This window comes from Mytilus edulis, chromosome 4 (genome assembly GCF_963676685.1).
Source record: "Mytilus edulis chromosome 4, xbMytEdul2.2, whole genome shotgun sequence".
Taxonomy (NCBI): Eukaryota; Metazoa; Mollusca; class Bivalvia; order Mytilida; family Mytilidae; genus Mytilus; species Mytilus edulis.
This window is the reverse complement of record NC_092347.1, coordinates 98,476,375-98,499,338: the sequence shown is the minus strand read 5'-3', so window position 1 is coordinate 98,499,338 and position 22,964 is coordinate 98,476,375. Positions and strand designations below refer to the sequence as shown.

General features: G+C 31.7%; 1 protein-coding gene across 4 annotated transcripts in view; it reads right to left on the bottom strand.

Annotated features, from left to right (window-relative positions):
• Positions 1 to 1,592: 1,592 nt before the first annotated feature.
• The window catches only part of LOC139521225 (uncharacterized), a 49,056-nt gene continuing 27,684 nt past the window's right edge, over positions 1,593 to 22,964 (bottom strand). For all 4 annotated transcript variants that reach the window (XM_071314664.1, XM_071314662.1, XM_071314661.1 and 1 more), the window contains exons 4-8: positions 9,304 to 11,603; positions 7,961 to 8,103; positions 4,830 to 7,363; positions 3,952 to 4,216; positions 1,593 to 2,265 (exon numbers count right to left, since the gene is read on the bottom strand). In XM_071314664.1, the coding sequence (XP_071170765.1) occupies positions 1,937 to 2,265; positions 3,952 to 4,216; positions 4,830 to 7,363; positions 7,961 to 8,103; positions 9,304 to 11,603 (5,571 nt within the window). In that variant the 3' untranslated portion in view covers positions 1,593 to 1,936. The remainder of the gene's footprint in view (positions 2,266 to 3,951; positions 4,217 to 4,829; positions 7,364 to 7,960; positions 8,104 to 9,303; positions 11,604 to 22,964) is intronic.

Below are 22,964 nucleotides of genomic sequence, written 5' to 3'. Positions count from 1 at the left end.
AGGTTCGTCTCTTACATAAACAGATTGTGCATCTGGTGTGCCAAATAATAAGCCTAGTACTTTTGATAGGTAAAAAAAACTGTGGCAGGAAAAAATTGAACTTTATGATCACTTCTGTTTTTTATTGATCTGACAGTACAAAAAAGTTTTCTGTTTTGTAGTTTTATAAGTGATAAATTGAATGAGGGGCAAAAGATACCAAAGGAACATCCAAACTCAAGTCTACAATAAACCGACAACACCATGGCTAAAAGAGAAAAAGACCAACAGACAAATGGTACACAAAACACAACATAGAAAACTAAAGACTGAACAACACGAATCCTACCAAATCTGTAGGTGATCTCAGGTGCTCTGGAAGGGTAAGCAGTTACTGCTCCACCTGTGGCACCAATTGTGTTGCTCAGGCAAGTAGAAACCTACTGACAAGTCTAGTTCGGTTGGTTGCATTCATGGAAATGGGAAAGGATTGTAGAAACGACATTAGGAACATATTCGATATCATCTTTGAAACAGATATTCCATAACTGTCAACCAACTCAAGATTGCGTCTGTAAAATTTACAAAGGGATAATTTCAACTTCACCCCTTCAAACTCTTGGATTTTAATAGCTTCTTTTTGAGCAGAAACTCTCTATCAAGGAAATACAAGCCCAGAAATGTCATATCTAATAATGTACTTTATAATTTATATCAATTGATGCCTATTTTGAATCCTGATAAACAGAAGACCTTTTATAATTTCATTTCTTTAATATTTCATATCATTTATATATTATATGCAATAATTAAATTATTATGTATATAAATAATATATTATATATTACATATCCCTTTACAAAACATTCTTAAGCAATAACAAAACAAAGAAAAACAACAATGGGGTATATTTGTAGAACAATAGCTTTGTTATACAATAGGTAGTGTATCTTATTAGACATTTCTTGACAATAAATCCATTGATTCAATTTATTCAAATTAATTATTAGTTCAAATAACAAATATATAATATTCTGTTATATGTTTTAAATACTTATTCATTACCATAAAAGTCATGTACATTCAAAAGAAATCAAAAAAATATTTATACAATGTTTATATGGGAATATCAACAAGTAAAAGTAAGGTCTTAAATATAAATATAAATTGAGACATAAATAAAATTATTGGGTGACATTAGAGAAATTAGTCGAAATTGTCTCCCTTGTCTGTGGTTCTCTAAGTAATGTTCCCCCCATAATAAACAGATTATAGTCTGCATGGTAATTTATTATTGTAAATATGTGACCTTCCATTTACATTGATGCTATGGCAATATAATCTCCCACATTGATGCCATGGCAATATAATCTCCCACATTGATGCCATGGCAATATAATCTCCCACATTGATGCCATGGCAATATAATCTCCCCAACTTCATTATAGTTCTAGTGGATTTAAAAATAATTAAATACGTACTTTTAACGAAAGACAGTATGAGACTTTGTTTTATATAGAATGTTAATACAGAAAATTAAACTGAGACATAAATCACAATAAATGAATAATATTTTTATATCGTTAAATTGAGACAAATAAAAAGAAATCACATGGCCAACTTATTTATTAGACACAAAATTAAATATAAGTCAAAAACACTTGTGTTATATTTATGTTCACTAAAACTATGATGGATTTCACAGAATTTTTTATTCAATTTTTTTTTTTTATCATCATCTTATTAGAATATACTGAGAATTTGAATATTGTCAATATTTAAATTTTCAACAGTCTGAATAAATATGAGTTTTCAAAGGCATAGACATGAGAAGTGCATTTTATATACTGACCATTTTGTGTTAAGCAACAGTCTTATATTTCAAAGCTATCGTGCTTATACTGAACATTTGAGATATAACAATGCAGAATTTGTCCATAATGAAATATTTTAACAATTATTCTAGAGCTCTTCGAACTGTCAATTTGACCTCTCCATCATCCAAAAACTTGAGAAAATTCCATGCTTCTGTGTGTCTCATTGTTGACATTTCTACCCCAGCCACTGTAACAAGTTCATCTCCAACTTTCAGAACACCACACTTGGCAGCAGATCCTCCTTTAAACATTCTTTTGATTTTGACGGGAACATCTCCCCTGGGGGATCCTATGCCCCCTTCGATGAGAAATCCAAGTCCAGTAACTCCTTTAACCATGGTCAGTTCCAATAGGCCGTCAGCATTTGGTTCTACTGTATCTGGTATAGGTTCTACTGTATCAGGTATAACTAAAAATATACAAAATATATATTACAGCATAACCACAATTTAAGTCTGTTGTAAATAATCAGACAGGAATGTCTTTTTTCTTCAACTTTTATCCAAAGATTTCATACCAAATACTAATCTTATTTCAAATAGATCTTTCGATTACCGGTACAGTGTAGAATTTGTAGATTGGGTCAAATATATTTTACAATATACAAGCAAAGACAATCCTTTCAATTAAGACAATATGTAAAATGTAAAGAATTTTAAAAGATGATAACTTTTGTACAACAATGAACTGAAAAGGAAAAATAGTATAGATATAAATTATGAGATGTGAAATATTCATCACAATTTTCCAGATAAAGAATTCGAACTACTATTTGAATATTATTTCTAAAATTTTGAGATGTGCAGTGCAAAAATAATACTAATTACAGAAAAGTAAAATTAATTATAAAAAGTGTTAAATTTACATTTGAAGAAGACAATAACATTATGGAAAGTCTTGAGGGTCAAATTACTTGACAAATTCCATGAACCTACTGTGGATTTGATGAGCAATGAAAATTAAGCTAAGAAAAAAATATGAAGAAAAGATATTTTTTCATGATCATGAAAGCTAAAATGAATAACTACCTCACTTCCAAATAACTATTCAATGGTAATTTTGTTATTAAATAAGTTTTTATAAATCACATACAATTCTTATTACATTATTAATCAACACTTTACATGAAATCATTCTGTTTATTACTGAATTATTGAAAGAAGAAAATGGAGTGTCTAGAAGCAATTATCCAATTTTAATAACAGGAACATCTGAAACACACATACACACACGAATGGCTCATTGTTTATCTTCAGACTAAAAGTTTGTAGCAAGGCAAAACACAAGCTGAAAAGTAGTTATCAATGTTATTTGATAATTCTCAAAATCTATAGCTAAGAAAAAACACTAGAATAGCAAAAAGTTCCAAGACCAAGCAGACTTACTTACATGTTGTGGTTATACTGGAATGTAGTAGTACATTTATTGGTGTTGGCATGAGATATTCAGTTATAATTACATTTCAATGTACTTAAATTGTAGGATAAGGTCGAAAATACAGGGTAAAATAATCCTGTTATTTCCCCCCGTAATTCTATGAACGTGGGGGAAAGCCAGCAAATTTAATTAAAATACAAATGAAATTCCAACTAATATGATACACTATAAATAATCCTACAAGTTATCATGGTTTTTCTGGTTTATAAATAACTCTCTGTGAAAAAAAACCCAGAAAACTTTAGAAAAATTGTAATTGAAGTTTAAATCTGAAAAAAAAAACCACAAACACTTATCAATGTGAAGTGCACAACTTCAATATATGTACATTTATGTTGTAAGCATCTGGTCTACAAACTATTGCAGGAGAATACTAAATAGGTACCAGCACCCTCTTGGAAACTGAAGCAGAAAAGTTCCATAGGTTTGAAAATGGAAGTGAATTTCTTTATGGGCTTGCTTAACTTAACTACAGGTATATAGGTAGTATATGTATATAATATTCTGAGAAAATTTGATGGTTCTAGTAGGAAAACTATGTATTCACATAAAACAGGAACCTGCCCAAAAAAATTAACAAACTTAAAATTATATAATAACCCAGATTTTCCTTTTGCAACTGGCCAACGATCAAAGTTACTTGATGATTGAAACTTACTCTTTTTGTTTGCATTTTCATCACTTGTAGGACTGTGTGGCAAATTAGTAACTGGTGTAGGAACTGAGTTATCTCCCTTTGACTGTAAACTTGTACTATAGGAGATAACTACACACACCAAATGGGACTCTGAATTCTCTAGCGATTCCAAGATTGCATCAGCATTGTCCTTGCTGACAATCTCTCCATTAATAAGTAATATTGTGTCACCAGTTTTTATATGTCCGCTCTGTTGAAACAGGCCTGAGGGATCTAGTTGGGAAACCTGAAAAATATAATTAAAATTTTGAGCATTATTAAATCATACGATACCTTTATTGATTTCATAAATAATATCTAGTCATATAAGTGTAAGCATATGCACGAAAGACTTCTTCAATCAAATAGAGCATTTTACATTAAAATGACAATGCAGTTCAATTTTTTTTATTCTTATCTGTATTTAAGAATACAAATAGAGCATTTTACAGTTAAAAGACTATACAGGTAAAGTTTTTCAACCATATTTGTATATAAGTGCTGATCATTTTAGAACTTGCTGTTTTTATGGTTTGAGAGGTTGTCCATCACTGAAGGCTGTATACAATCTATGTGTTATAGATATTAGAGGACTAGACAGGTGAAACGATATGGTCTCTTGTGGAGAGTTGTCTCATTGGCAATCATACCACATCTTCCTATTCATATATCTCTGATTTTGAAGAATGATTATATATAAAATATAAAACTCATACAAATCAGGGCATAAGTACATTTGTATGTACAAACTAATAGAGGTACAATTCTATACAACTTATAGTCTCTATTAATTATGGGACATAAATGACATTTAATTACCAAAAAACATTCAATATTTTTCTTTCATAGTTGTGACTTACCACCATATCTTCGTAAGGCCCTGAAGACAGGTTTATTCCAATTGGGGTCCTACTGCTTTGTCGATGAAGAAGTATCACAGAAATTTCCTCATTGTTAGATCTTCCAATGGAGTCCATCTTCTGATTGGCTAACTTTAAATCATTTGACAGCATTTGGGTAGATACCAACAATTCACATAATACAATGTCTTCTAAACAATTTGATTTTGATTTGACAGAAACTTTTTGTTCTCCACAAATGATAGAGAACGGCCTTTGACTAGACACCACAATTAAATCACTGTCTGAACCACTGATGAGAGGGAATTTAACACAGTATGAAGGGAAGGAAACATCAAGTATAAAGTTTTCAGCACTACTTTGAGTTAATGGGACAGAAACATCAGTCAAATTTGATTGATCCAGATGATGAATATCATTGTTTGTTACACTGTCAATTTCATCACTGAATCCAGGGGGAACACTCTCAACAACTATATTATCTATGATATCCTGATTAATGTTTGAATATGTTTTATCTACATTTATATTTGAATTATCTCCTAAAATTGCACCAGTTGGCTGATCTTCTGATCCGTGAGACTCCTGCAGAAAAGAAACATTTTCTGAATCAGAAATTAATTGCACAGTTATATTTTGATTTTCACTTCCACCTTCAGTATTAGAGCTTTCACCAGATATGTCTTCTGTTTCCATAACAACATTAGTACATGCAGCCTGTGATTCCACATGTTTTGGTAAATTCATGCAAGGATCAAGGTCGTTCTGAATATTTCCAGTTTCTTCAGTGCCTTGTTTCACAAAAGAATTGACAGGAGTTATCTCCCTTGTAGCAAAGTCATCATTTTTGTTAATGTCTATATTTAAAGTATTAGTAATATCAGAAGAAGGATTTTGTTCAGATATCTTATCATGCATAAATATATTGTCAGATTCCCCATGCTTTTCTGTCTGAATATTATGTGTAAGAATGTCATTTTCTGGCATTGGTTCTTGATTAATTGTAAAATCTGAAACAATTTCAGCTTCATGCACCACACCACAAGCATCATTAGATAAAAGTTTGTTAGCATTTGACGGTAATTTATCTGAAAAATTATATTCTGGCTTTTCTTTATTTTCAGCCTCCAAAACATTTTCACTATTTATTTCAAATTCTTGGCCAGATTTAACTGATGGCACTGTAGATGTTGACTCTAACCTTAGACTGGTACGATTTTCTTGTGAAGAGGACATATCATCTTCTAGTGAACATGCAACAACATCAATCTGTGAATCATCTTTTAAAGAGAGATTAAATCTAGGTGAAGAACTTGGAGAATTGCTCTTTGGTGATCTGGGTGATGCAATAGGTGATTTTTGTGATCCATCATTAGAAGACATGGAAGTATCTGATCTTGGTGACAAGGCAGTTGGACTAAGTGAGTTGTCTGCCCTTGGTGAAGGGACAGGAGGGACAGATACATCTTCATCATGCAGTGATTCTACGTCTTTTGGTGAGGTTACAACATCAGTCTTACCCACAAAATATCCAGCTCTTGGCAATGCTTTATCTTCAGATGAAAATTTGTTATTGAAATTAAAAGCAGTTTTATTTTCTGACCTCCCCTTTCTTGGACTGAGAGCAGAATTGAGCCTAGTACCAGTAATTTTCACTCCTCCTTCTGATCCACCAGATGGCGCTAAAACCTGAAAATGTGATGGCTTTGTTCTCTCAGCAGCTTTAGGTTTTTCTGTGGGAACATAATCTACCATTCCTGATGGAATTAATTTAGGCTCATCAAAGGTCTTTCTAGCAGACGACACATAATCAGTTTTCCGACCTGGGTTGATAGAAGCAAATATAACAGTATCTATTGGCTTATTGTCTTCTGTATCATGGCTGGCCTTTCTGGCAGACGACACATAATCTGTATGATGTGCTGTTATAACTGGTTCTCTGTCAACACTGACTGGTTCATGACTTTTTTTTAGTTGACCAACAGCAGAGCCGACATATCCACCAAGATTAGGAGTGATTTTGTGATGAGTGGCTGTTTCAGTCTGTTGTGGCAGAGATCTTGGTTTTGGTTTAGGAGCAATAGGTGGTGGCTCTTTTCTTGTACTGGTAACAGAGTCTGAGCTCATGGTGTCTTCTACTGGTTTCTTCTGTGATGCATCATGGGTAACAGTTTGTCTTGGAATAGCAACAGGTTTTGGTGGTGTCTGTTGAAGGGATGATTTTCTTGGAGCTAAAGCAGGAGCCAAACCAGGTGATCTTGGAGCTGTATTTGGAGAATGTTGACTTGTTGGTGAAGTATGGTGATGAGAAGGTGACAAAGCTGGTGATATTGGTTTTGTCATAGTTGGTGAAGCTGGTTTGACAGTTGGTGATAATGGTTTGACAGTTGGTGATGTATAGCTACTTCTTGGACTTGTGGTATTTGCCTCACTCATCATCATTTTTGGACTAAGAGCTGGTGATAAACGTCTTAGTGCTGAAGAACTTGTATTTATTGACAAATCTGGTGGCCTAGATAATGATTTTGAGGTATCTGTAAAATAGAATTTAATAAAAATAATTTGTTTAAATTAAGGAATTTTTCAACATTAATAAAATTACTTTTTTGACCAGAAACTTTAAAACATAAAATTACATGTTTTTGTACTTCTTTAACTATAAAGCTACAACATAATTGATGATTTTAACTTTTTAGGTATTGTGGTGGCCATGAAAGAAGTGGACTACGACTGACAAGGGGACCAGTTATATTATTTCTTGTGAATCTTGTGATATAAAGTTGATAAAAGATGCCAATTTTTTCTTTTTAACAATTACAAAATGACAATACTGAGTGTTGGTGCAAAAGCAATATAAGATAAGGCATATTTTTAAATCACAAATTTTTGCAGTTTGTATTTTTGCACAAGTTGGGAATTTATGTGTTTCAAATATAAAAACTCACATTTTGTATGCAACATATCTCACATTTTTTATCATTGATCAGCAATAGCACAATTTCTGAGTTTATAGTATTTATTTTCATGATAGTTTGATAAGCACTATTTTATTAAATTATGTATAAAGATATTAATACTTTTGAGACTTATATCCCTAGTTAAGTACATGTATACCTCCTGTGTATTATTACCTATTTTAGTGATATCTGGAGGTGAGACACTGACGACTATTTTAGCCAGTCCTCTTGGTAGTAATCGTATAATCTGTTGTACTTTGTGATCAGGTAAACCTGTCAGTTCTGTACTGTTGATGGATAAGATATAATCTCCAACCCTAAAACATGTAAACAAATATTTAATTATTGTTGTTTGTTAGTCTACTCAGAACAAAAGAAAAATATCAATTCCTTGTTTATGGTCATCAACTATAAAGAAAAAATACTAAACCAATTGTAGTTAATATTTGTAGTTAAAATTGTAGTTTCAATAGTAAAACAAAAAAGTTTATTGTTTAGGCTTCTTTTATAAACAATTTAACTTAAAAAAAAAAAAAAAAATTCACAGCCTTTAAAACTGCAGGGACAAAAAACTCTTTGTTATTGTTTTGTAATAATCATATGTTTGAAGAGGTTTTTTTTCAGTATTAAATACTAATTATAGATTAAGTGATGCCAGTGTAATTCTAACTTTTGCATACAACAAGCTGCTTACTATAAAATTGAACAATTCCTCTTTATTTTCTGACATAACATGTCGATTAATTATATCAGATTTTTTATTTCAGTTGATAAAATGACTTTAAGAGTACATTCTTTAATTGATTACTGCAAATTAGATGGCTAGGTGGAAATTTATTATGTTTTCCCATATCTTTTTCATTCAATACACATTCAAACTATAAAATCTTGTCTGTTTTCCCATATCTTTTTCATTCAATACACATTCAAATTATAAAATCTTGTCTAATTGCCCCAAGTATACAAATATTGTATGTAAAACATCTGTGCACTCGGTATTGTTTAACATTGATCAGGTATAAGATAACATACAAGTTTGACCTTCACTTTTTGTCAAAATATAAAACTGACATTTGCATCAAATTTTAAAAAAAAGGTATATTTTCAGTCTAATCTTTTAAAAAAAAAATACAGCCTCATCAACTGCTATGAAAGCTTTAATAAAACCTGGATGACATGCAGTAAGATGGATTTTCAATAAAACCTAGTAAGATTAAAAACTAGAATTCAAACATTTTAAACCATCAAATTGAATTTTTTCAAAGCATTTTTGTTTTTTTTTGTTTTTTGTTTTAGCAAGATCATTTTCATAATTTAACTGTACTGAACAAATGGAGTGTAGCTCATGAAACTATGATATGACAGACAATATTTGAATTAACGAAGTCCCCATACGATAGACTATATATTCAAGTCCTCATATGATATATTTGTAAAAGGTGGTCCTATGAATATTGACTACATTTGAAATTCAAAGAACAAAGTTATAAATTGTTATGCTAATTTATAGTCCTTACCTGATATTTCCATCTTTACCAACAGGGCCGTTAGATTGTATTTCCGTCACTTGAACATATCCTTCCGGTCGTACTTCAGCTTTCATGCCTATTCCCAGAATTCCCTTCATAACGCTGACAAGAAATTCCTGATCTTCCGTCCTAACATTAGCTGCCACTGCATGTGTCTTACTGTAAATTGTTGATAAGAGGGATGGTTTCGATCCTGTATTTATTGTAGTTGAGTATCTACCGGCACTTGGTCGGTTGAGAGATGATGTGCTGAATGACAATGGTTTAATGGTTGATAGAGGTTTGATTATGGATGAGGTAGTTGTCTTAGCCTGAACAGTTTTGAGAATGCTTTGTGAACTCGTAACAGCTACAGTAGTTTTATGAACTGGTGTAACATCAGTGATAGTTTTATCCACTTGTGCATCTGCAATATTTTCAGCTTTCGAAATTTTGTCAGTTTCACTTTTATTTTTTGTTGTAATTGAAATTTCAGTTATATGTTCTCCAGGTTCTTTATTTGATTGTTTAATGCTATTTTCAGGTTGGTTTTCAACAGATTTATCATGTTTATTTATTGATGATTCTGTTGGTGTTACATCCAATTTACTCAATTCTTGATCCTCCTCTTTTGCAGGAAGCTCCACCTTTTCTACATAAACATCCTGGTTATTCACAGTCACTGAACTGTCAATATCTGGCTCAACATTCTGTAAATGCTGAACCATTCCTGAGAAAGTTATATCTGTGGATTTTTTATCGGATTTCTCTTTAGCAGAACTAGCCCACCGATTTGTCATCATCAACAATTGAACCTTATCGCCAAAAGAATCGTCTCTTTTGACTTCTGAAGCAACAATTGATTCTTCTTCAATACCCCGACTAAGCTTCTCTTCTAAAAGCTTAGAATAATTTTCTCTCTGTGCCAGGACAGGAGTAAAAGTTTCAACAATTTCTTCCCCTTTAAATTCAACTTCTGTTGGTGCTCTAGGTTTTGGAGATTTATTTTTCTTTATCTCTGGTAAAGGAGGCGAGTCTGATTTCATAGGGTGAGGAATGTCCTCCTTTTTGACCTCAGTAAATGAGTTCACATCAAAGGTAGCAGAAATAGGTATTTTATTACTTCTTTCAATGGCTGATGGGGCAATGGCTTCTTCTTCAACAACTTCTTTGACAATTTTTGAGTGTTCTTTAATATAATCAGGGACAACCAAATCTTTCTTAATTCTGACCGGCTGGATAAGGTCGTCATCTCCACTTTCACTCTGTGATAAAGCATCACTAGAATTGTAATAAAACTGATGAATATTTCCAACAAGGTTAAAGAAATTCTTAGTTTTCCGTTCTGATTTGTTCTTTTCTTGTTTTGAATCAACTTGGTCTTCTTTATCCTGGTTATTTTGCTGACCGTTTAATAAATCCCCATTGGTATTTAAGTAATTTGTTTGTTTATCCTCTTTTTGTAAGTCCAGATAATTGTCTTCTACTTCAGAAGGATGTTCTGTAGAATCGCCATTTTCAATTAACTGATCACCGTTGATATTGTTTACCTGCTCTAGAGGGCTTTCTTCAATATTTGTCAATGGAAATTCTGCTGATACATCCGTTTCATCTTCTAAACCAACTAATGCTTCAATCATTTTCATGTCCTGTGGAGGTGTGGGTTGGTGAATTGGTGTACTCATATTAGAACAAGACGGAGAATATTCATTGAGAACATCATCTATACTAGTCACAGGGATCTCCTCTTCAACCTGTCCATTATCAGGGCTATCAGAAAATTCCATGGGTGGCGGTAGTGCAAAGCCCCACTGTTCTTCACTTGCCATTGTTGAATGTGTATTTCTTCTTCTATTTAAATCCTGCTCAAAACTAGATTCTAAATCAGTGCTGGCATCTGAGGTATAGATTGTCTCTTGATCAGATTTGTCAGATGGTAATTTTACAGAGTTTGATGTAAAACTATTAGTAGAGTTTTGGAAACTATTCAGTACTATTTCGGGTTCACTTTCTGAATCAAAAGGAGTCTTTTCAGTTTTTCTACTGTGTCTTGGTGATTTGAGAATTAGATTAGTTTCACCACTATGTCCATTTGATACGGTCAATGAAAATTCTGTTGGGATGCCATTTTCAACTGGACGCAAAATTTCTATTTCAAAATCTCCATTATTTGCTTCAGATTTTAAAACAGATAAGCACTTTGATTGGTTAATTCCTCGTAAATGTATTCCGTTGCATGAAACAAGTCGATCACCAACTTTAAGTTTTCTGCTTCTTGCTGCAGCACCACTTGGCAACAGTCGTTTTATCTGAAAAATTAAAATCAAACATTACTTTATTACACTAAATTCTCCAAAGGAATTGTAATATTTAGTATAATTCAGGTTTTTGTTTCATATTGAAATTAGGATTATAAAATAGCATGATTTTGAGAGAGAAAAAATGTAGGAGGTTATAATTTTGTTACCAAACTTATATATAAGAATCACTTACTTAAAATATCAATTAAACACCTATTAGTCAAATTAAAGCTAAATTGTAATCCAGATTCATATACATCATACAGTTAATTATTCCTAATTTTATACCTTATTTAATCATAATAGATTTCAGAAAACACATTTCAAGTATTAATTTCCCATGAGGACCATTTTAGGGAGTAATTTTATAGATGTCTTTTCTATTGATGATGACAAAAACGAGTCTTATTCCAACCATGAACATTACAAATGTTTTGTCTACAAATTTCCAATCAACATTCAAACAAAATGTGACTAGTCATTTAAGAACAATTTATTGTTGATTTCACATAATATGTCATAATGTAATGCAGTTCATTGTCATAAATGCCTGCTTGTTGTCAATTTATTGCCTCATATAGAGGAAATAATATTATGAATTTGGAAGGCAAGCCCATTGTATATAAAGTACTCAGTTTTCTTGTTAAAACATGTGAATGAATCATAAACCAGGAAACATAACAAAATCTACCACAAATGTGGTGACGACAAATTACCAAATTATTATTTACTGCAGACATTTTTTTATAAATAGTTTATATCTTGTAATAAATTTTATAATGTGTAATGCTGTTTGCAGGGCCCTGAATATTCTTCTTATGATAAAGACACAATGTGTTAATAAGGTAAACGGACAGAAAGTCACAGGACAAAAAGTCACAGGACATAAAGTCACAAATTTGATAGGACAAAAAGTCACAGGACAAAAAGTCACAAATAATTTATTGACCATTATTTTAATATACAAGAATAAATCTTGAAATATTTACGTTTAAATACATATATTCATATTAAAGTTTAGGAAATGTGTCAGTATACTTGAAAAATGAAGATTTATTTAATTTTAATCATGCGTAAAGCCTCGGTCACACCTTACCGGATAGCTCGAACGGACGCCTAACGGATAACTTTTTTTCAATCCGTTAGACGTCCGTCCATATCCGTTGCATGTCCGTTAAGCGTCCGTTTTATCCGTTGCATGTCCGTTAAGCGTCCGTTTTATCCGTCGACGTCCGTTCTGTCCGGTGGAAAATTTTGAGCATGTTCAAAACTTTGAACGGACGTCTAACGGATAAAATGTCCGTTGAACGTCCGTTAGACGTCCGTTAGGCGTCCGTTTTGTACGGTACTCGTCCGTTTCGTTTCCGTTTTGTATCCGTTACGTGTCCGTTATACATCCGTTGGAGGTCTGGCAGATAAATTCACCAACGGACTTCTAACGGACGTCTAACGGACGTCTAACGGATAAAACGGATGAGAAACGGACTTCTAACGGACGTATAACGGACATAACGGATGATGAACGGATCTGAAACGGATAAAATTGATGCCAATTGAAAATTTCTCGTCAGAAATGCCAAAAATATTTCTTAAGGTTCATGAATTCTTATTATTCATAATCGATCTTAGAGTAAGGGCACATCTTCACAATCAATCAGCTGTTAAACTTATTCAGGTCAGACACTACCCTTTAGCGGCATTTTGAAGAACAAACAAAAACCAGTTACACAGAACTTTGACAAATAGATTTGCTTTCATTATATTGCATATTTTTTCAGTTTTGTTTGGTAGGATTTGCATGATTTTTTATGTGATAGTCGGTTAAAAAGTTCATCAGAGCTCATGTTTTGTCTGTTATTATGTATATATATGCCGACTCGAAATAAAATCAACTTACTTAATTACTTAACTAGAACATTTTCAATATTAATGCGATTGACATGTATTATTATTGTCGCCTTTAATTTTTTCGTATATCTTGTTTATCCGTTTTATCCGGTACGCTTCCGTTAGGTGTCCGTTTTATGCGGTACTCGTCCGTTGAATGTACGTTCGACATCCGTTCTGTCCGTTACGTCTCCGTTTCTCGTCCGTTGCATATCCGTTGCATGTCCGTTATGCATTCGTTAGGCGTCCGTTTTAGTTGGTCAGTACATCAACGGACGCCCAACGGATAACAATTTTGTCAACGGACAACTTTTATTTTCATCCGTTAGGCGTCCGTTCGTCTTATCCGGTAAAGCCTCGGTCACACCTTACCGGATAGCTCAAACGGACGCCTAACGGATAACTTTTTTTCAATCCGTTCATGTCCGTTAGACGTCCGTTCTTATCCGTTAGACGTCCGTCCATATCCGTTGCATGTCCGTTAAGCGTACGTTTTATCCGTCGACGTCCGTTCTGTCCGGTGGAAAATTTTGAGCATGTTCAAAACTTTGAACGGACGTCCAACGGATAAAATGTCCGTTGAACGTCCGTTAGGCGTCCGTTTTGTACGGTACTCGTCCGTTTCGTTTCCGTTTTGTATCCGTTACGTGTCCGTTATACATCCGTTGGAGGTCTGGAAGATAAATTCATCAACGGACTTCTACCGGACGTTTAACGGATAAAACGGATGTTGAACGGATGAGAAACAGACTTATATCGGACGTATAACGGATAAAACGGATGAGAAACGGACGTCTACCGGACGTATAACGGATAAAACGTATGATGAACGGATCTGAAACGGATAAATGCCAATTGAAAATTTCGCGTCAGAAATGCCAATTATTGGTATGTCAGATTTCTTAAGGTTCATGAATTCTTATTATTCATAATCGATCTTAGAGTATAAGCACGTCAACACAATCAAGCAGTTCTAATTCAGGCCAGACACTGCCCTTTGGTGGAATTTTGAAGAACAAACCAAAACCAGTTACACAGAAACATTTTAAATATTTATGCGATTTACATGTATTATTATTGTCGCCTTTGATTTTTCCGTATATCTTTTTTCATCCGTTTTATCCGGTACACTTCCGTTATGTGTCCGTTTTATGCGGTACTCGTCCGTTGGATGTACGTTCGACATCCGTTCTGTCCGGTACGTGTCCGTTTCTCGTACGTTACATATCCGGTGTGTGTTCGTTATGAATCCGTTACACGTCCGTTTTATTCGATCAGTACATCAACGGACTCCCAACGGATAACAATTTTTTCAACGGACGACTTTTATTTTCATCCGTTAGGCGTCCGTTCGTGCTATCCGGTAAGGTGTGACCGAGGCTTAAGGTGTGACCGAGGCTTAAGATGTTTTTCTTGGCACCATGAAGCCATTTAAGTGCCAAGTCACTTTGACATTTTCTTTTTATAACAATTATTTGATAATCTTTGATATTTTTTTTATATATTTTGTTTAAAAAGTTGGTTTATATACAATAGTCCACATTGTAATATTAATAGACTTTTTTAATTCTTGCACTATATGACTTAATTAATAATAGCTGTTCCTAAATGAAATTCAAAACGGAAAGTCACCCATCAAACAGCAAAATCAAAAGCTCAAACACAACAAATAAATGGAAAACAACTTGTTTCATTTCGTATACAGACAAATGAAGACTACTGATAAATCACAAATCATTATTTGATATATCAGATTATTCAGTTTGATAATTTGTTGCTTCACTGAGATGTCCCATTGAATTTGTATGACAACCAAATAATGAAGGATTTCTTCACTCTTACAAAATTAAATCATCAAAGTATTGGACCTATTTACCATGACAGACCTTCTTACTTAGTTTTTGACTTTATTTAATCTCTAAACACAATTATTTTACAAATTTATTGTACTTGATATCTATAAGCTGTATATTGCTTTTGGAATAAAGAATATATATTTTACAAAACACTTCTCATTCTTAGGGCTTAAAGTTTGGAAAGACAGAATTGAATGTTATATTTGGAACAGTCAAAATTTAAAGAAATGGACTCTTAAATTAAAAGTCTGAAGTTAAATCTTAGTTTCTCAGTTGATTCAGTTATCTATTATCACCATTGTTGGTTACTAAGTTTGTTTCACAGAAATCAACACTGTTATTGCACTCATTTCCTTAAAATATATATCTAGGTTGTGTCGACATATAAATATAAATAAGTGACCACAAACTCTCCACCTTAACCTTGCATGTACATGTAGTGTATAGTAATTTCCTTTAAAACTTATGTATAAAATACCAGGAGAATTCCAATGAAATGATACATACATAACTAGCCTAATGTATGTGTATTTCTTTCTAGATTCTCTAACCTGAAGCTGTTGTCATACTTAAGGCAGATATTAGGATGGTACAGACCTAATGTCAATATTTATAGGTACACAAAATACAAGGAGACTAGCGGATAATTTCCATGGATCAGTTTAAAGAATTTGGTCAGTCAGGTCAATTGAAATTTATAAGTTGAAACAACAGAGTTGATAAAAACTAGTCTCATGGTAAAATTCAGCACAGCATCAACGTTTTTGAAGGTCTCCCTTAAAATCAAGCTATAACTCCATCAACTTTTGGACAGTAATCTTAAAAGAAACCCTGCAGACAATTTTATGCTTCCAATGTAACTATTACAAAAGCCAAAATGTTATAGTAGATAGCTAGGTAAATCACTAAATTTGTCCCTTTTTAACATAGGGGGAAATGGGGTGGTGTGTACTTACCAAGTTCTATCAAAATCTGTCTATATCATGGGGAAAACAAAATGTTGTATGATTGCCAATGAGAGAAATATACAGCAGAGACCAAATGGTATAGATGTACATAGCTGACTCAATACAGCCTTCAAAAATTAGAAAAACAATACTGTAAAGTAAGCTAAGATGCACTTTTTTTTAGAAAGTTTGCATGGTTCAGGGTTATCCTTTTGAGATCACATGAGTAAAAGTATTTAAGAAGTATTTTAATTGTTGGTATGACTTTTTTTGTAGAAATTCACAATTTTTTTGTTCAGGTATTAAGTTTCAAATGACAGCTAGTACAGGTATAAATAATACTGTCTTGTGTAGTGGGGTTCATGTATTCCCCGTCAATACTATTACTGTACATGCATATAATGTTTTCTTTAAAGTGTGTTGCCAAGTTTTAAAACAAAATGTCATTTGAATGACCTCTAACTATGATAATTTAAGCAGGTGTTACAATTTATAGGTACACTATATAATGTCATCTTTGTTACATATTAATGTACCACTAATATTATCTTTTCTTCATACAGACTTTTATTAAAAAAAAAATAAACACTTCATTTTTTTTCTGCAAACTTGTTATTTTAATTTCCTTGTCAATTATAATTGAATGAAATATACATGCATTTATACATACCAAATAAGAAAATATCCTTATATATAATAAGCACTAAAAAATCAGCCAATCATTAAATTCCAAAATGTTCCACAAAGTAAGTATGTTAAGCATCCATATGTTTCTTTTTCAGTATACAGATAATTTAACCATTGATCTTAAGTATAAACAAATATTACTACACACACAGGATGTCAATGTTTAAGTGGAAGGTTGTCCATCATTGTCAATTACCTGGAAGCCTACCTGTTGTCAACTATCATTAGAAATCCAAGTACTGCCAATGATGTACTCTATTGATTTAAAAACTTTAAGACAATTTCTAATCAAATATTAATGATCAAATTTTATTGATTTTATTTAAAATAATGAATGCATGAGTAAAATAAAATTTAGTGATTTTCGCTATTATATTTTTTATGTCATAATTAATGTTTAACGATTAAGAAATAATCAGCTGATCTGTATTAAGGAAGTACACCACTAATTAAGGATGTATTCTTCTGACTTTTCAGTCTCGTTCAGTCTCGTTGAAATCTCGTTCTTAAATTATTTCCAAAACATATGATAGAAGTGGAAAATATCAATGAATTTTAAAAATATTATAATCAAACATAACTCTGTGAAAAAATTGTGCATTTACCATGAACGGTTTTTGAATAATCCAGTTTTCAAATTTTACGACCATTCAAGTCAGTATTTTTAGTAAAAATTTTGAGAAAATGGGTGAGGGATACAAAAAATGATTTTACAAGAATAATATACATCCCATCTCATTTTGGTCTTTTCAAATTTCTTAGATATGTATTTTTTCAATCATTTATAACAAAAAAGTTGAATTAATATGCATTTTGTTCTTTAAAATGAGAAAATCATAAAAATACAAAATTGGCAGTATGGTAAATTTTTCACAAAAAAGCATCAAAATATGATAAAACTTTCTTATATTAACACCTACTTATAGTTTTTGTAAGTTAAATTTATTCAGATTGGTCCACTTCATCTTTATGGAAAGTATGAAAAAAAGTTTAATTGTGGAACTGTGATTTTTTTCACGATAATAGCCCAAAAATAGGTAAAAATCGATGAAAAGTGAGAAAATCATCAAAATTGGGCATTTTCAAAGGGCCGTAGCAAAAAAAGAAGCACACCACCATATGATTTTTTCTTCACCAATTGTTTTGTTACAGTCTTATAAACCTAAAAATCAGGTTAAGAAAAAAAGTTTAATTCTAGAAATTTTTGGCTCCTCAGAGGTGTACATCCTTAATGGCCCCATTGCTTTCTATGTTAAATTCCTCAATTTCAAGTGGTCACAGCTCTTTTATCTTAAGTTCAAATAAAGTGACAATCATTGCATGTGAAAGCAACACCTTCTGGTGTCCTGTACTGAAAAAATCAACATACCTTACATTGCATATAAGAAAGAACTGGTTCCCGGAACTTCGGATGTACCAAAACAGGTACTTCCGATCTGACAAAAAGGCAAAATGTACCCTCCTTTTAAAATTTCATGCCATTTTTTTATTATTCAAATTTATCAGTCAAAAATTGTTCTGAAATGATCACCAGTCATGCAGCTTTCATTTGATACCAAAATTAATAAAATATTCCAAATATATTGAAAGTTATGTCCATGCGTAGGAACTATTTTGTGTTAAATAAGTACTACTTTCTGGTATGTGCTTTCTGGCCGGGCCTGAATTAGTGGTGTTACACCTATAACAGAACCAAACTTGCTATATTGACTTCAGCATTACTTTATTTCATTCTATGATCTATTTCAAGCAATAAAAAACATATAAAGCTTTAGTCCAAATACTATTTTATTAATTTTAAGCTCAAATTGGACTGGTAGTAACACATGGGTTATTCAAAGAAAACTGCATATGGATATTACCATTGGCCAATATACCTTTTTTATCCTCAATATTATTGTTTTATTTATTAATTTCTATTAGGAAAGCTATGTGCTTACTAATAGTCATATTTTTATCAGAGGTTCTTCATTAGATAAAAATATATCAGTTTAAACTTAAGACATAAATGAGAAATTATCCCCCCTTTTTTCTTGAAACTGGAAAAGGGCTTTTTTTTGGTATATACCATAATTCTGTGGTAAAACATAGATTAATAAGAGCAATTTATATATCCCTCAGCTAGATAACTTGCTAAACTGGTTCAAAATTGCATGTACAGTGAGATTTTAGAATTCTTATATGAGTATGTACCATTTGCCTTGATTGTAAAAGGCTACCATAAGAAAAACAAAAAAACTTGAAAAATCATAAGATTATTTTTACCAAGAGCTATTTTGTTCCATATACAAGTCATAAAATACTTGTTTTATTGATTTCAATCAGAAAAAATGCAAAAATAAGAACTTGGAGTCAAGTCTTAACTGCATGCATGCTGTATGACCATAAAAGGCTAACATACTTGAGTATGCCAATTTAAGAGCTTAAATTTCCCATAAGCAGGACGGTTGACCAAAAAAAGATGATTAAACATGATTACTTACATCAAATTGGACTTATTTTCATTGGAATAGGTACAACTTCTAAAAATTGGATTTCTGGTGATTCTCTGTAATAGGAAGTACACCACTAATTAATGGCCCCATTGCTTTCTATGTTAAATTCCTCAATTTCAAGTGGTCACAGCTCTTTTATCTTAAGTTCAAATAAAGTGACAATCATTGCATGTGAAAGCAACACCTTCTGGTGTCCTGTACTGAAAAAATCAACATACCTTACATTGCATATAAGAAAGAACTGGTTCCCGGAACTTCGGATGTACCAAAACAGGTACTTCCGATCTGACAAAAAGGCAAAATGTACCCTCCTTTTAAAATTTCATGCCATTTTTTTATTATTCAAATTTATCAGTCAAAAATTGTTCTGAAATGATCACCAGTCATGCAGCTTTCATTTGATACCAAAATTAATAAAATATTCCAAATATATTGAAAGTTATGTCCATGCGTAGGAACTATTTTGTGTTAAATAAGTACTACTTTCTGGTATGTGCTTTCTGGCCGGGCCTGAATTAGTGGTGTTACACCTTAAATATTACTTGTAGGATCAAATTGTTATTTTCATATTTTATATTAGAGCATATTTCAGGCTACAAATTTGTTGGAAACTTACTTTTGCCTTGCAATGATGCTTTTACACTAGTCGTATAAAATCTTGATTAATGATTTGGTGAAACAAAATCAATTAAAGAACAGCGCTCCAATTTTCCCTGCATTGCACTTATTTGATATTTCCAAGGAGCATAACTTTTAAGAAAAAGTTGATCTTCCACCATTTTAAAACTTGTCAGACATATTGCCAATATCAACCTATAGTATCTGAGTTTTATAATAATCTGGCAAAAATTGTACCTGTGATCTAGAGCACTAAAAGAGCCAGTTTCCATAAATTTAATATTTCCAAGGGACATAACTCTTTTAAAGACGGGAACAATTACATATCGCCTTCATCAATGAGTAATATTATATGTAATGTTTTCTATTTCTATCACAAACTGTTATTTCATAGAAAAAAGCTATATGTACTCAAACACCTATATGTTTGTAGATAAACTTTTTAAGTAGTCATGAAGCCTTACAAAGGGTATTTAAGTGAACAAAAGAAGGTTTTATCACTTTTCATTTGCCAGATTTGCACAACTGTAAATAACCTTCAATTATAAAATCTTTTTAACTAAAGTCTTCTCTTGCTAAATAAAACATCTTAAAGATAAAACGTGACAATCCTATTTTCTTAATAAATTTTTAAATCAATCAGAAATCTAAGCTATAGATAACAGTAGATGTGTGACCATATCAAAGCCTATGTTATTTTCTACCTCGTCAGATCTGGGTCAAACCCATTTTCATTATAACAAAGAATTTTTAAAAGAATAATAAATACATTTCAAAATATTTTGAATCTTATGATATTTCATCCATGAAGATTATTGGATTTAAAAATAAATAACTTTGATAACAATTTTCCCTCTGTGAAAAACATTTGTGACTGAAATTATACTTTATATAAACATTTGCATAACATCAGAAAAAAATGAAAAAAATAAATGCAAAAGCTTAACAATATTTATCCTCAATATCATTTTAATTTCAAACAATTCATACTGAACCAACCCATTTTCAGTTCTTACAAATAGCATACAGAAGATCTATTTATTTTCACTAGCATTTAAGGTTTAGAGAAAAATCCTATTTTCCTGGAATTTCACAAATTCCATATATTAACATGTATAAAGGCCTAAAGCAAATATGTATTTAGCTGAATATTTAAATTCATGGTTCAAGTGTACCCACTAAATCCATGAATATTATTAAACCAAAAATAATAATGAACCAAAAAATGTTTTCCTTTCTCAGTATAACTTTAAAGTTTAATTGTCTATGTTAAATGTGTTAAAATTGCTGAAAGATGATAACTTTAGCCCTTGTTCAGACAAAATCTTTAAAAAAAAAAAAAAGATTGAAAAATCATTGCTCTAGTTTTAATTGGGAGTTAAAAGTAAATAAACATTTTATGAAGGAAAATGCTTAGAGCAGACTATTGGATACTCTATCAAGGATGTCCTTAACGTGACAAGTTTACAACCATCATACATAAATAAGCTATCCCTACAGCACTACAAACTTAAGTTGTTTCAATACACGTTAATAAAACTTGATTTACTAAGGGGAAACAAAAAAGTATTTCAGAAAAAAATCCAATTTGGCTGGAAATATCTTTCTAGTCTTGCTACAATGCTGTTAAGTAAAAGAATCTGGAAGTAGATGATGATGATGTTTAGTTTATGAATGGAAAATTGGTGAGGATTAAATATTTTTTCTTTCCAATGACAGAGGGTGTGTGTGTGTATTCTGGGGGTTGGAACCCATCCTTATTTTTGGACGATCAATGCATTTGAATAGGGACATTATGTTGGATCACCACCATCCCCCCTTTTATTCTGGGTTGGATACCCCCCTTAATAAATTGCTGGATCCGCCCCTGCTTTCTCACAAACAATTTGTATAATGAATAATGCAGTTCAAAGATTTACTCTGTAGCACTACTTTTGAATTACTTTTTCAAAGCTGAGTATCTTGTTAAATGTTTTCACAAAACAAATCCAATTTAATTTGCTTTAAACAAATTTACTGAAGAAACAAAAAATTGTAAAGATAAATGATAAAATCTTTTACTTACATGTTCGACTTAAATCTCTATTTTACATCCATAAACAACCCAATACAAAACACTAGAAGTCAATTTTATAGATATGTATCATGAATATTATTATCTCCTATACAAAAAACTTGTTCAACAACTTCTGTACTGAAAGCTTTTCGGACAATTCTATCGACAATATAAATAAATCCGAAATAACAAAGAGAATAAGGTAAAGGCGATTATTTCGCCTTATTGAGCATTGAAAAGGTCTATACTTATTTACTAACAGAATCAGATAACACATTATAAAACGGCTTGACAAATTTAAGCTTTTTGATGAATATCTTTCAAATATTTAAATAAAACCTCTTCATATTTTTCATTCATTTTATGCATACAAATGAATTATTCTATCTTAATATAATTACGCATGAAAAACAATATTTCAACTGTTTAAACAAAATTAAAAAAAAGACTGTGTTTATGTACACTATCCAAATTGTATGTTTAACTCAAAAGTCCTAATAGCAATTAGATATAAAAGTTAAGAAAAACAAGAGTTTTAAATTAGGTAAGCCTAAAGACATGATACTTGCACTTTATGTGTGAAACGCCTGTAAAACCAATGACAATTAAATACATATTTTATGAAATTTGCCTACGATTTTTCAGAGACCCTGCCCTTAAGGTTAATGCACTTAAGAATGTTCTTTTACACTGTGGAGATAATAACTAAATTAAAGACGCCCAAACATTATCCTGTAACATATAAAAGAGCTACAGCTACAGACATATTAAAATCAATATTATTTAAAAAATAAAAAAGACTATAAAACTGCAGGGGTTTGATT